At 36.3% G+C, this 15,516-nt stretch overlaps 1 protein-coding gene across 1 annotated transcript in view; it reads left to right on the top strand.

Moving 5' to 3' along the window:
* Positions 1-15,516, top strand: part of wds (WD repeat-containing protein wds) — a 58,653-nt gene that overhangs the window by 4,624 nt on the left and 38,513 nt on the right. Inside the window, exons 2-3 of the mRNA XM_089095148.1 lie at positions 3,466-3,562; positions 8,341-8,504. Of these exons, the coding sequence (XP_088951274.1) occupies positions 3,466-3,562; positions 8,341-8,504 (261 nt within the window). The remainder of the gene's footprint in view (positions 1-3,465; positions 3,563-8,340; positions 8,505-15,516) is intronic.

Genomic DNA, 15,516 nt, shown 5'->3' with positions numbered 1-15,516 from the left:
CCTAATCTTGGACCCTCGTCTGAAGATTAAGCCCAATCTTGTAAAATGCTCAGACCTGCTCAATCTTGGGTAAATATCTTGATTAATGGAGTATTGAGATAGCTAAGAGACAAACATACATTACAATCAAAATTTCATTCTGAATCCTAAACAAATATGACATTTATTTCTGTTGCAAAATTCAATTTTAAGCCCTTTACAGACTCTCAAAGATAGCCTTTTTCTCAAATTACAGGCATAGCTTATATACCTGAGTTTACATCAATCTTGTTATAACTGGTTTACCCATAAATTGTCAACTCTAATTACCTTTTTATATTTGTATAGGCCTAGTGATATTTTGCTTTTGTTCAGTTCTTTTTTTCTCTTTGTAGTGCTCTGTCATTTTTTTTTTTTTTTTTTTTTAAAAAGATAGGTTTTCAGTAAATAATAATAATAAGTGCATAGGAAATATATAAGCCTAAAATAGGCAATATATTTGGATAAATTTAGAAAGAATTGGTTAGGTAAGGCAAGGTTATAATTAAATTTACAATGGAAACAAATGTCATATTTGAGTTCAGGATGAAATTCTGATTTTAGGGGTAAGTTTGTTTCTTAGCTATCTGAATACTCTGTTAATCAAGTTATTTACCCAATCTTGGACACAAGAATCACATACAGAGTCAATCTTGGACTGATTTAATCTAAGATAAGTAGCCTATTATGAAATGGAAGCATTGTGTTTATTGGTTAGGTTATAGGCTGGAGTAAGATTTGTCCAAATTTAAATGTTGAAAAACCAAAAGTTTTCCAAGATTGTTGTCAGCAAATCCCAACTAGTCTAGTCCTAATTATCAGCCAATACCAACTATCTAAACCTATATGCATAATGTCCTAAATTAGGAGTGTGTTGTCTATGTTTAGGGAATATACATTTTAATCAGGGTATCTGTCCAAGATCAGGCACTGCTCAAGCATCAGGGGTTTTACCTTGCAGCATTAGAGGCTTTTTGCTATCTTAGAAAGTAGTTGACTTAGGTGAATGAAACTCAAGAAAGCATGTTGAGCATTAATGATATACTGGGAATGTTATTTGAATCTTGTAACTCCACTTTTCTCTTCAAAGGGTACTGACCTTGGTAATAATCTAGTTACAGCTGTCCCGAAGGACACATTTCAATAAATAAAATAATACAATTTGACTCTTTATTTTCTGGTCCTTTTCAGAATAATAATCATTACGCTGACAATGCATCCCCTTCCTGATGGACTCACACATCACCCTAATAATGTATTTGTTCCATGATGTTTTGATGTCTTGCATAATTTGTTACTCCTGCAAAACTCAAAGACATCTAAAGCATGGCACATTTTACATTATTGACCACCCTTCCCTGTTGTTCCAGGTAATTATTTCTCAGCAATATTTGCTCAAGGCCCTTTGAGAAAGTATTGTAACCTGTATTGAAAAAGATAATAAAGACCGTTTGGTTTGTAGTTTGTATTGGCAAATTAAAGTTTATTCATTAATTAGTTATCTTCTTGAAAAGGTGCTTCCTGCTTATTAATGTATTTTGCAATTTTAGTGACAATCTATTTGAGATCAGAAGTAGCATTAGAGTTCAAAATGCATATGCTGTAACCCTCAATGTCATTAAGTAGCACCATTTGGCTAAGGAAAGTTTGCATATATAATCCTTTGACATTTCCTAAGCCTCTGGCTATCTTTCATTCTCATGCTATTCTTGCTTTTCTTTGCAATGATGTCAACCCTTTCATTGCTCTTGCTTATGGCATTGGTATGAACATTCTTACATTAAGGTATGTTCTGGTATCCACCTTACCAATTATATTCCAGTAAAGAGAGGGGTCAAACATGGGTTGGTTATTATTCCAGCTTTATTTAATAACATTATCCAAACAACCACTAGATATATTCCCCCTTTCCTGGTTGATCATTTTATTGATATCAGCCATATATCTGATGGTTCTGTTTTGTTGGCTAAAGAATTTGATTCATTTCAAATTCCTGTAAATATTCTGCAATGTAGTCTTTCCAACAGAGACCTTTTGTTAGAAGCTTCAAAAGCATTAATTTATGTTATTTCTCTCAAAGTCTATGGCAAATGAGTCCCTTCTAGTCAGTTCATCCTCAGTCACATGTACAGATTGGTCTATATTTGTATTTTTTTTCTTCTTGTCTGTTATTCTTTGTTTTGGTTCTGTTTGTATTTGTCAGAATTTATTTGTTTCTTTCCATTTTCTTTCTTTATAGGCCTACTCCATCAGTGTTTTATTTTACATTTATGATGGACAATAAATTTATACATACATTAAATTATCTGGGACTACCAATTAATGTGTCTATTAAGAATACAAAACTCTTGTTATTCAAGCTTTAAAGGGAAAGTTTTGAAAGGATCCCCCTCCCCCCAGAAAAAAATGTAGTTCATATATTCCAAGCAAAATAGGGAAATGTTATTTGTTAATTTTAAATTGTAAGTCATTAGATTTTGAGTGAGTGGCTGACCTAATTTGATTCGAATTTATTGCCTTGAATTAAAACTTGGGTTTTAAACTTGGGTTTTATATCATTCTGATGTCCTTGTTGTGGGTTTTTGTCTTTTTATTTGTTCTGTTCTTTTTTTCTGGTTTAAATCACTCCCATTTTGCTCAGAATATGTGAACAAGTTTTTTTTTGAACTTTCTGTAATATTGCTGAAAAAGGGAAGCAGTTGCCTTCTCAAAATTTTCAGTTTGTTTCTTCCAGTATTTTTTTTTGCCCTATATAGCCACATTTTTGCCTCTCTTCTCTTTTGTTTTTTTAGAATAGCCTACATGTAAATAGTGGATTAACACAAAAAAAAGACAAAAAATAGGACAACAAAAATAGTCACTGATAAAGAAATTAGAAAAGACTATGATGTGGGTCTGACCAAGAACTAGCATCTTGACAGATCTTTGCTGGCACAATGTCAAGTGAGGACAGCATGCACCATAGCAACCTACTAAGCACCCATTTGCACAACAATTGCCAAATATAATAAGATTTGTTTTGATGTTTCTTTAACAAACTACCATTTTTACTTTGTATAGTAGTTTATTTGTTATAAGACAATAATAATAAGACTACATTTTCAGTCTTATGACATTTTTAATAGAACTTAGAAGTGATATTCTCTGAGGTATTGCTAGCAAAAGGTGTGTGTAGAGAGGGGGAGGATTTTGCTGACCGGCTGTCATTTAATGCTAGAGTCTGTAAAATAATGGTGCTTTACACCATGATTTTATCAACTAACAGACAATATTAGGTAGAGGGTGACGGCCACATGTGATGGCCCTGGTCCTGTTTAATTTTTTTTAAAGCATTAACCAAAGGGGGGTAACTTCCTTGGTGTGTTGTAAAACATGGCTTTCTGTTGTCTGTCTGATTTTAAAAACTATGGGCTCTCTTTGATTATAATTGTTGCTTCTTATTTTCAGAAGCCTAATTATACACTTAAGTTTACCCTTGCCGGTCATACAAAGGCAATATCATCTGTAAAGTTTAGTCCAGATGGGAATTGGCTTGCTAGTTCATGTAAGTAAATTTTTTTTGTAGTTTTCTATCTTTGTCATTGTTGTTTCTTTGTTTGGGTTTTATTTTGTCATTTTGAGTAAATTTTTTTCTTAGTTGTTTGGTTATATTTATGTATTTTTTGTTTTGTAAACAGAAAGGCTATATTAGATGATATATCCCATCCATCCCGAAACTGAAAGATTGTTTCAATGCCCTATGGGCATTGAAACAATGCCCATAGGTAATTGTGTAGGCCTATTTAGTAAGGTTGTCCAATAAGTTCTCCTATTTTCTTTAATTCAGAGGGGAATTTTTTGAACAAGTAAATGGTTTATTGATGGGAGCCCCTTTATCTCCATTATTAGCTAATATTTTTGTGGAAAATATTGAAATAATTGCATGAAATTCACATTTTTTTAAACATATTTTTTTGGGGCTGGTATATGGGTGACAGAATTTCATTATGGGATTATGGGGAGGAGGAATTAAAAGAATTTTTAGAACATATCAATTGTTTGGGGGGGATTTGAATTTTACTGTTGAATTAGAAGAGAATGGGAAACTTCCTTTTCTTGATGTTCTTCTTTAAAAAAATGAAGATAATCTGGATTTTAAATTTTCCAAAAAACCAAGAAATAACAATAGATTTTTGTCATATAGCTCTGGTCATGTTTGCCAAGTAAAAATTGGTTTGATCATTTCTTTAACTGACCAGATCTTTAGTATTTGCTCTCCAAAATTTTTTGAGGAGGAGTTGCCTTTTGTAAGAAATTAATTAAAAAAAAACTTTTTTCCACAAAATAAGTTTTTCAAAAAAAAAAAAAAGAAATCCATTTAACCAAAAATCAACAAAAAAAAAATCGAATAATCTGTCAAGAATAGAAATTCCACAAATCAATATCAATAAATAAATAAAGCCCAAAACGAACAGAAATTAAAATTAATAACAGAGTCAAACTGAAAACAAGCAGAAATTAATGTGAGTAGACTAGGGTTCTAAACCTCATGCTTTCTAAAAGCCAGAATATAATTTGTACTTTACTGAAAAAAAATCAAATGAATTTACTGAAAAAAATCTGCATTGTCAGTTGAATATATATATGCTGATATTTATTCCTTAAAATCTTAATTAATTTTTGGTTTCTTAAAATTATAAAAGTGAAAACATTTAAAAGAATTTTTTTTCAGTAAAATGCAAATTACATTCTGGCTTTTAGAAAGCATGGGGTTCAGACCCCTACTCATATTAATTTCTGCTCGTTTTGAGTTCAACTCTGTTATTTATTTTAAAAATAGTCTATTTTTTCAGGGAGAAAGACTGAGCCTCTTCTAAAGTTAAACAATCATCCCTTCCATAAAACCTTAAATAGGCTACCCCCTGGGCATAACTTTCAACTCTTGCCCTTAATCTTTGGGGTTTGTTTCAACCCCAAAAGCCATTTTATATGATAATTAGACTATTTTGAATAGAATGGCTATCTCAAAATTTCTATTAGATGCATTTCGGGACAATATGACGTGTTTGTGTTTGTGGGGGGGGGGGGGGTAAATGCCCTCTGATCTCTTTGACTCTTAAAAAGAGCACTAGGTCGTCTGATTACCAATCCAATAAGCCCCCTCCGAAGTGTATATGACCACACTTTCTGTAAAAACCTTATATGTCTCCAGGGCATAACTTACAACCCTTGCCCTGAGGGCTGGGGGTTTTTTCTTATCCTCAAAAGCATAATTTCCAAACCTTTCTGACATGCTGAACAAAATGGCTATCTCAAAAATTTTGATTGTAAGTGTTTGGGGAAATGATTGGCATGAGGGGGGGGGCATTTGCCATCTGATCACTTTAAACTAATAAAAAGGCTGTAGAAGCTTCTACGACAAAACATTCTATACAAACCTTATATGCCCACTGGGCAAAACTTAGGACCCTTGTCCTGAGGGCTATGGGGGAGGGTTGTCATCCTCAAAGACATAATTTTGGGACCTTTTAACTACATTGAATAAAATGACCATATCAAAATGTTGATCGAAAATGTTTGGGGAAATGATGGGTATGGGGGGGATTCTCCCTCCAATTACTTTTGAGTATTAAAAAGGACAATAGCCCTCTCAATTTCCAATCCAATGACCGTTTTTTTTAAAGTTTTTACAACAATGAATTCTATAAAAACATTATATGCCCCCAGGGCATAACTTACAATCTTAGCCCAGAGGGCTTTAAGGGGGTTGTGATACTCAAAACATAATTTTTGGACCCTTCAACTAAGTTCAAAAAAATGGCTATATAAAAATGTTGATCGGAAGTGTTTGGGGGGAATCATGGGTGTGGGGGGCATTCACCCTCCCATCGCTTTTAAATATTAATAAGGGCACTAGCCATCTTAATTTCCAATTGAATGAGCCATTTTTGAAGCTTCAACAACCACAGATTCTATATAAAACCTTATATGCCCCTAGGTCATAACTTACAACCTTTTCCCTGGGGGCTGTGGGGGGTTTGTCATCCTCAAAGACATAATTTCTGGACCTTTGAACTACGTTGAACAAAATGGCTATATACAAAATTTGGATTTGAATATGTTCTGGAAAATGGTGGGTGTGAGAGGGGGTTAGTTGTCCTCCAATCAGACTATTAAAAAGGGCACTAGCCCTTTCAGTTTCCAATCAAATGAGCCAATTTTGACGTTTTTGCAACAACACTTTCTATAAAAAAACTTATATGCCCCAAGGGCATAACTTACAACCCTTGCCCTGAGGGTTGGGGGGAGGGGTGTCATCCTCAAAGACTTAATTTCCAGAACTTTAAGCTATGTTGAACAAAATGGTTATCTCAAAATTTTTATTGGATGTGTTTGCGGAAATGGTGGGCATGAGAGGGGGATTCGTTGCCCTTCAATCACTTTCGACTATAAAAAAAGAGCACTAGCTCTCACAATTTCCAATCAAATGAGCCCTTTTTTAAGTTTCTACTTCACCACTTTCTGTAAAAAAACCTTTTATGCCCCCAGGGCCTAATTTACAATCCTTACCCTGAGGGCTGTTGGGGGGGTGGTGTCATCCTTAAAGACCTAATTTCTTTATCTCTCAACTACGGTGAACAGAATGGCTATGTCATAATTTTGATTGGATGTGTTTGGGTAAATGGTGGGTGTGAAAAAGGGGTTAGTTGTCCCCCAATCACTTTTTACTATTAAAAAGGCACTAGCCCTTTCAATTTTCAATCGAATGGGCCCTTTTTAAAGTTTCTATGACAACGCTTTCTATAAAAATCTTATATGCCCCAAGGGCACAACTTACAACCCTTGCCCTGAGGAGTGTGGGGAGGTTATCATTCTCAAAGACCTAATTTCCAAAACTTTCAACTGTGTTTAACAAAATGGATATCTCAAAATTTTGATTGCATGTGTTTGAGGAAATGGTGTATCGTGAGAGGGGGTTAGTTGCCCTCCAATCACTTTCGACTATTAAAAAGGGCACTAGCCCTTTCAATTTCCAATTGAATGAGCCCTTTTTTAAGTTTCTACGACCACGCTTTCTATAAAAACCTAATATGCCCCCAGGGCGTAACTTACAACCCTTGCCCTGAGGGTGTGGGGGTTTTGTCATCCTCAAAGGCATAATTTCCAGAACTTTCAACTATGTTGAACAAAATGGCTGTCTTAAAATTCTGATTGGCTGTGTTTTGGAAAATGCTGGGCATGAGAGGGTGGTTAGCTGCCCTCCAATCACTTCGCCTATTAAAAAGGGTACTAGCCCTTTCAATTTCCAATCAAATGAGCCCTTCTTGACGTTTTTACGACGACGCTTACTATAAAACCTTATTTGCCCCCAGAGCATAAATTACAACCATTGCCCTAAGGGCTTTTACAGAGTTATCATCCTCAAAGACCTAATTTCCAAAGCTTTCAACTGCTTTGAACATAATGGATATCTCATAATATTTATTGCATATGTCTGAGGAAATGATGGGCGTGAGAGGGTGGGTTAGTTGCCCTCGAATCACTTTCAACTATAAAAAAGGGCACTAGCGATTTCATTTTCTAATTGAATGAGCCATTTTTGAAATTTTTACGACTATGCTTTCTATAAAAACCTTTTATCCCCCCAGGGCATAACTTACAACTCTCGCCCTGTGGGCTGTGGGGGGTTTGTCATCCTCAATGACCTATTTTCCAGAACTTTAAACTACGTTGAACAAAATAACTATCTCAAAATTTTGATTGGATGGGTTTCGGGAAATGGTGGGCGTAAGAGGGGGGTTAGTTGCCCTCCAATCATTTTCGACTATTGAAAAGGGTACTAGCCCTTTGAATTTCCCATTGAATGATCCCCTTTTGAAGTTTCTACAACAACGCTTTCAATAAAAACCTTATATGCCCCCAGGGCATAAATTACAACCCTCGCCCAACTCAATATATATTGTAATTTGCAGATATATTGGTTTGATCTTTTTATTTTCATTATTTTACATTTTATCTCTTTGCTTTTTTAAATTATCTAATTTAAATTATTTCTGGTTCTTACCGCTGTAGGTGCCTAGTTTTATACAAGTGAAATGCTCGTTGCTATTGTTGTCTTTTTTTTTCTTTCTGCTGGCCATAGACTCGATCCTTTGTTTTTTCTCGAGGTTTTTCTCTGTATTGACAAAGCCTAGGTAACTGATTGCTTAGTGGTATACTGGGCCCTAATTGGTTAGTGGCCTGGTACAATGAATTTTAATATAAAAATATATACTTTTTCCACTCTTAATTATAGTGTTTCCCATTGTTGCTTTAACTATACTTGTCAATTATTATTTGCAGCTGCTGATAAAGTTTTAAAGATTTGGGGAGCCTACGATGGGAAGTTCGAGAAAACTATTACCGGGCATAAGCTAGGAATATCGGACGTAGCCTGGTCCACAGACAGTAGGTTTCTGGTTTCCGCATCAGATGACAAGACCCTAAAAATCTGGGATGTATCATCGGTAACGTATTTTACAGTCAGGTTGTTTTCATATATATAATTGGCATGGAAAATATCTGTAACTCTAGAATAAGCCTTTGTTTGTACAAAAAAAACCTTTGTTTGCATATAGTAATGCACAAAAAGTGTAAAACCAATTTATATGTAAATACCCAAGCCCGGGTTGCTTAAACGATAAACTATGACGCTCCCAGTCTGTGGGACATGAGATCAAGTCTGACATTAGCCTTTGTCCCCATGTAGCATATAGAGAATATATCGCATTTTGGGTATGGTTTTTTCATGCCATAAGTTGCAAGCGTGGCTTGAAACTAGACAATTTTACGTGGAGAAATGGGATCTTTCAGAATATTTTTCCTGGGGAAGGGGGACAAGGAGAATTCGGATTATGTGTTTAAGAGGGAACAAGATAACTGTTTCTGATTTCTAATATTTCTAATTTATAATAATTTCTAAAAGATTATTCACCACGTTTTATAATGTTTTGTTAAGTCTATCCCGTTTTGCCTTAGGGCTATTGGCCCCTTTTGAACTTTGGAAAGAGTGATCCCCTTGGGAGGAGGGGGGCAAGGGACTTAGGGATTTTTTCTGAGGAGTAAATAAGTGAAATATTTTTTCTCCGATCTCAAATGAGTATGCTTCACTTTTTTTTAATTTGTATGGTTGTCTTATAACAGGATTCTTTGTTAGTGAGTATATAATCCAATATTATGTAGCAGATGATTTTTAGAGTAAAATCTGTCGCTGGGAAACTAATGCCTCAATCTATGACCTGTGTGCGACCCAATCAGATAGCTTGTGTTGCTCTTAAGACCTAGGTTTGGTACGTTTCTATTAACATATGAGGAAATTAGCGTGCAAGATTTACCGGTAACTTTCGAAACTTACTCTTACCGAATAAGTTACCGATAACTTTTAATTTAAAGGAAATTAATTCTTGATGTAGTTTCTACGGTGGGTCTGTACTAGTTAATAACCTGACCAGAGTCTGTCACAGGAGGCTAAGGTAACACAAATTGTTGAGATTTTTACAGCCACTCCCGTAAGCACCAACTTTGGAAAATGGGCCACTTTTGAAGATGTAGCTACAGTTCTGTGTTCAAGATCCCAACAAAGTCAGCTTCAGATCTTTCGTTAAATGAATCACCATCCTCCCGAAATTGCTAGGAAAATTTAGTAAGATTATTGATTCGACTTACTGCATCCGTAAACTTTTCCTGTGTCAGTGAGTTTGCACAAAAAAGCGGGTACAGTAGAGTAGCTGCAGCCAGGGCGGTATCATATGCAAATATCCTCCTATTTTCTATGTGTTTGCAGATTTTCCTTTCCTCGGCCTTTGAGACTGGCAAAAACGGTACAGTGTCCTGGAAATGCCGCTGTAGCAAATTGAAGTACGGGATGGCACACGAAGCAAGAGCTTCCTCTTCTTTAAAGAAGTGGCAGCCAAGTGAAATTGGATTCAAGAATTTCAGACATGCTGTTAATTGATCAAGTTTCACATCATCGAAAAGCACTTTCTGATATCATGAATACCCTCATTATGCCGCACCTTCTATCGATTGACAAAGACTGTAAAGGTTGCCACGACTCTTTCATGAAGCGCATAGATCAGTAGATTTATCCCCAGTGAGATTTGATTGGTAGTTCTGGGCTGATAGTTTTGCCAAGAAGTGCAATCTGCTTTTTGTGAAAGACAACTTAAGCCATGTAATGAGACCTGACATATGTGATGACCTTAAAGATATTATTGACACACTGGTCTAAGCTTTTCATAGTATCTCAAACAAGTAGATTCAAAATGTGAGGGATGCATCCAATGATTTGAAGGGGGAATATTTTTGCTTCAATAACGAGGTAGCAAGTTTATTTACGCTACGATTATCAAGGCAAATGGCGTCGATCCCTATAATTGCATTCCTGTCTCCAGTCATAGCAGGGCACCAAACCTCAGCAACCGGGTCGCTCCTTACTTACAGTTCGTTACCACGAACTGTTTGAAAAGTAAACAGCAAAAAAAATATTTTTTTGTCAAAAGCATGTAAGGAGCAATATCAGGGCCTAAAACTTGGAACGAATAGAAACTATTCTGTATATGAGGGGGCTGCTCCATGCTCCATCCCCTTCTTTTTATTGTAAAGTTTTGAAATTCGTTTAGTTTGAACACCGTTTTAATTATGCCATGAAATCCCAATCCTTCTCCCCCTCTGTAAAAATTTTGTCTGAAAAATACCTCTCGAAAACCCTCTTCCCCACACAAAATTCTCCTTTAGAAAATTTCACCACCACCCCCACACAAAGTTCTCCCCCAAAATTGTCCGTGTATTTCCGAATAACGAATACTGTATGTGGATAATGGACAAATCGCGTAACTTATATTTCCCTAGGGACTAAGGGAGGTCATGTCATCCCAAGAAGCATAGACGTTAGACGTTTCAGCTATACTGAATCAAATGGCTATCTCAAAGTTTTTTATTGGATGTCTTTGAAAGAAAAGGGGTGTGGGACAGGGGCTAGTAACCCTGCAATACTTTTGATCACTGAAAAAGAGCACTAGAACTTTTGATTTCCGTTGGACTGAGCCCTCTTTCGATGTTGTAGGACCATTGGCTTGATATGGCTACACCTGAAAAAAAAACACGTATCTATGATCTTTCTACTGGCAAAAAAAGAAAAAAAAATCGAATATTCCCTAGATTGGAGCTTGAAACCTCTACAGTGTTGGTGTCAAATACACTGAATCTAATGGTGGGATTTTCATTAGAATCACTAATCTGTCGGGAGTGTTTTCCGCCTTTTTTTTTGAAAATCAGGCCAATTATCTGAGGCTCATAGCTTTTACGGGCAAAACATTCAACTTAAGGAATTTTATATGTTTTGAATCAGCATATAAAACCAATTCTTTGGATGCGTGTATTGTAATCAGAATTCCATATTTTAGGGTTGCGGTTACTAGTTGTTTGATAACATATTTCATTTCAAGTTCACTGCATAGAAAACCCTCAATCAAATAGCTTCCTTCCTAGAATATTTCACACCTAAGTGCCCTCCCCGTCCTACTCAAAATTTGAGCTGCCTTTCCTAACCCAAGGAGAAGTACCAACAAATCTTTCAACCAAGCTTATTTTGCCTATTTTAATGTGAAAAATGGAAAAATATTGGTCCTCTATATAAGCAATAAGTGGAGAGTTTGCGGATTTGCAAATGGGGGACACTTGGTAAGGTTCAGTTTGGTTTGATTTTGGCACAAAAGAAACCTTAGGATATCACAGGTAGCGCAATAGCACTGCCTAAGCAAAGAGAGGAGTGGGCACAAAGTATTATTTATTTATTTTTCGTTTTTTTTTTCTGACCAAGACATTTCGTATAAAAGGATTCGTTGTAGAAACTTTGAAGGGAGCTCATTCAATTGCAAACTGAAAGTCATAGTGCCCTTTTTAAGAGTCAAAAGGGATTGGAGGGCAACCAGCCCCCCTCGCCTATCATTTCTCCAAACACATCCTATCAAAGTTTTGAGGTTGCCATTTTGTTCTGCATAGTTAAAGGGTCCGATAATTGTGTCTTCGGGAATATCACCCCTCCTCCCTCAGGGCAAGGGCTATAAGTTGTACTAGTTGCCCATTGTTAACATATAAGGTTTTTAAGGAAGGGATTGTCGTGTAATTCGGAGGGGACTCATTCGATGGGAAATCAGAATTTCTAGTTCCCTTTTAAGAGTCAAAAGTGAACGGAGGGCAACTAGCCTCCCCCACGTCCTCTTTCCCCCAATACATCCGATCAAAATTTTATATAGCCGTTTTGTTCAAAATAGTCCAAATATCATGTAAAAATACCTCCAGAATTGGCAAAAACCTCCAAAGCCTGGGGGCAAAGGTTGTAAATTACGCCCGGGGGCATATAAGGTCTTTTATGGAAATGGTGGTCGTGTAGACTTTGGAAGGGGGCTAGGTGATTGGAAATAGTTCTCCTTTTAAGAGTCGAAAGTGATCGGAGGGCAAACTATCCCTTCTCCCATGCCCTATTTTCTCACAAATACTTACGATCGAAATTTTAAGACAGCTATTTTGTTAAAAATAGTCCAAAGATAATATAACACTGCCTTCAGGATTGACACCCCTTTTCCCAGACCCCGGGGGCTAACGGTTTTAACTTATGCTTCGGGGACATCTAAGGTTTTTATTGCAATTAAAAGTTCTTGTGCCCTTTTTAAGAGTCAAGAAGGACTGTAGGGCAGCCAGTCCCCCGCCCTCACACCCATGATTTCCCAAAACGCATCGAGTCAAAATTTTGAGATAGCTAGTTGGTTCAACATAATTGAAAGGCCATCTAATTATGTCATTGGGATATCGACCCCCCCCCCACAACCCTCGGTACAATGGCTGTAAGTTAGGTAATTTGTTTATTGTATATATACAGTATATGTTAATGAGAAAAGTGTGTGTGTTTGACCTTCACCTTCCAAGAGGATGAATTGCATTCAAATGAGCCTTTCAGAGAATATTGAGGGGAGTGTTGAACTAAATCAAAACACGGAATATGCATACGGTTGTTAAAAGGGCGTAAACCATTAATGACTGAGTATATTGATTTGGAATTTTCAGGAAATGATAAGGGAGATGATCAATTGACCAAAAAGGAATATTTGCACGTTAGTATTACTTCTACTACTACTACCGCCAAATCTACTGCTTCTGTAGCGATTACTACCAAGCCTGAGGTTATTGAAATGAAAATCTGAGGAAATGTTTAGGAGAACGTTAAACTGAATCAAAACCTACTATGAGCATACAGATTGTCAAAAGGGACTATCAGCAATTTGGAACGGCTTACATTATCCAGACAAAACTTCCGGGATATCATGAGGGGCTGTTCAACTGACCAAAATGTAACATGTACATGCTACTACTGCTATTGATATTGCTCCTACTACTGTTACTACTACTGCTAATACAACAGTATTGCTGCTGCTACTGCTCCTACTAGTACCCCTGCTACTATGATACTAGTTCTATTAAGTTTAAGCGTATGAAGGTGAAAATTTGACACACCAATGAGGGGAAACTTGAACTAAATCAAAACACACTGTGCATGCAGATTGTCAAAAGGGCGTATCTAAAAAAAGTATTAAGTTGGAACTTTCAGATAATGCTTTAATGGAAGATCAATTGACGGAAAGGTAATATGTGCATGCTACTACTAATACTACTTCCACTGTGACTTTTGCTGTTGCTATCCTACTATTACTGCTACTACTCCAACTAAACTATACTACTCCAACTGCTACTTCAATTGCAACTATTTGTGAGGCTAAAAGTATTGTGATGAAAAGGGCGTCAAAAGGGCGCATCAGTAATATTTTTGGAACGGCTTACCGTATCTAGATGGAACTTCCAGGGTATCATGAACGGGATGTTCAACTGATCAAAAGGCAACATGTAAATGCTATTAATACTACTGCTAATAATGTTACTACTACTAATACAACACTGCTACTGCTATCAATACTGTTAATACAACACTACTACTGCTACTACTTCTCCTACTACCCACTACCACTATTACTATGATACTAGCACTATTAAAGCTAATTATATGAAGGTGAAAATTTGAGAGAATACTGAGGGAAATTTGAACTAAATCAAAACACTATTTGCCTGCAGATTGTCAAAAGGGCGTATCTGAAGAATAGATTTGGGTATCAAATTTGAACTTTCAGAGAATGCTTAAAGGGGAAGATCAACTGACAAAAAGGCAATATATGCACGCTACTACTTATAATACTACCACTGCTACTTTTACTACTACTACCGCTACTACTACTCCAATTACTACTTCTATTGCAACTACGTGTAAGACCAAGAGTATAAAGATGAAAATTCAACTAGTATGAGAACATATAGGCTTTCAAAAGGAAATATCGGCAATTTCATAGCAGCGGCTAATTGTATTAAGTCGAAACTTCCAGGATTTATCAAGACGAAAATTCCAGCGCATCATGAGGGGAATGTTCAACTGACCAAAATGTAATATTTCATTACTACTGCTGCAACTAATACTAGTGCTATTACTGTTAATGTTAGTATTATTACTACTACTTTGACTACTGTTACAACTTTTTCTACGGGTATGCAGGTGAAATTTTCAGGGAATACGGAGGGAAAAGTTGAACTGAATCAAAACACGCCGTCTGTACGGGGTGTCAAAAGGGCGTTTCAGCAATATCGTAAGAATGATTTGGTGTGTGAAGTTGAAGCTTACAGAGCTTAATGTGGGGGATATTGAACTAATCAAAAGACATTATTTGCATCCTAATGCTACTGCTTCAACTCATACTACTGCTACTAAAGCTAAGGCTACTCCATTAATTCTACTGCTACTATTGTTACTGTTACAACTTGTACTGCTACTAAAGCTAAAGGTATTAAGGCAAAAAAATTGGGAAATGTTGAAACCATATTGAACTAAATCAAAAAACTATGCGTATTCAGGTTGTCAAGAGGACATATCAGCAATGCTTTAGAAACGATTTATGGGATTAAGTTGAAACTTTAAGCGTGATGCTGAAGAAAACCAAAGGTGCTATGTGCATGCTGGTTTTCAAAAGGGCATATAAGCAATACCATAGACAGCTCAGAGATATCTTACAAAGGTTTACAGCAGCTAATGCGACTGGAACTCGAAACTTTTTGTTATGATTATCGGAGTCAAAACCGACTTGTGAGTAGGCAGCCCTCTTCCCATACCCATTAGCTGTCTAGACACGTTCAATCAAAATTTTGATATAGCCACTTTGTTCAGCATAGTTGAACGGTACAGTAACCATGCCTTTAGGCATATTGGGTATCCCAACTCCTCACAGTTATGTAATTTGCCCATTATACTTTAAAACCAAATGTTGTTTTAAAACTCAATAAACAGGCACTATGTGTATGCTGGTTGCCTATAAGACATCTCAGCAGTATCCCAAGGACGACTTAGGGTAGTAAGTGAAAACATTCAGGGCTACTACTATTGCT

Source organism: Artemia sp. Qi Xiang Cuo, chromosome 10 (genome assembly GCF_049724085.1).
Source record: "Artemia sp. Qi Xiang Cuo chromosome 10, ASM4972408v1, whole genome shotgun sequence".
Classification (NCBI taxonomy): Eukaryota; Metazoa; Arthropoda; class Branchiopoda; order Anostraca; family Artemiidae; genus Artemia; species Artemia sp. Qi Xiang Cuo.
The sequence above is the reverse complement of the archived record's forward strand: the minus strand, read 5'-3'. Positions and strand labels throughout refer to the sequence as shown.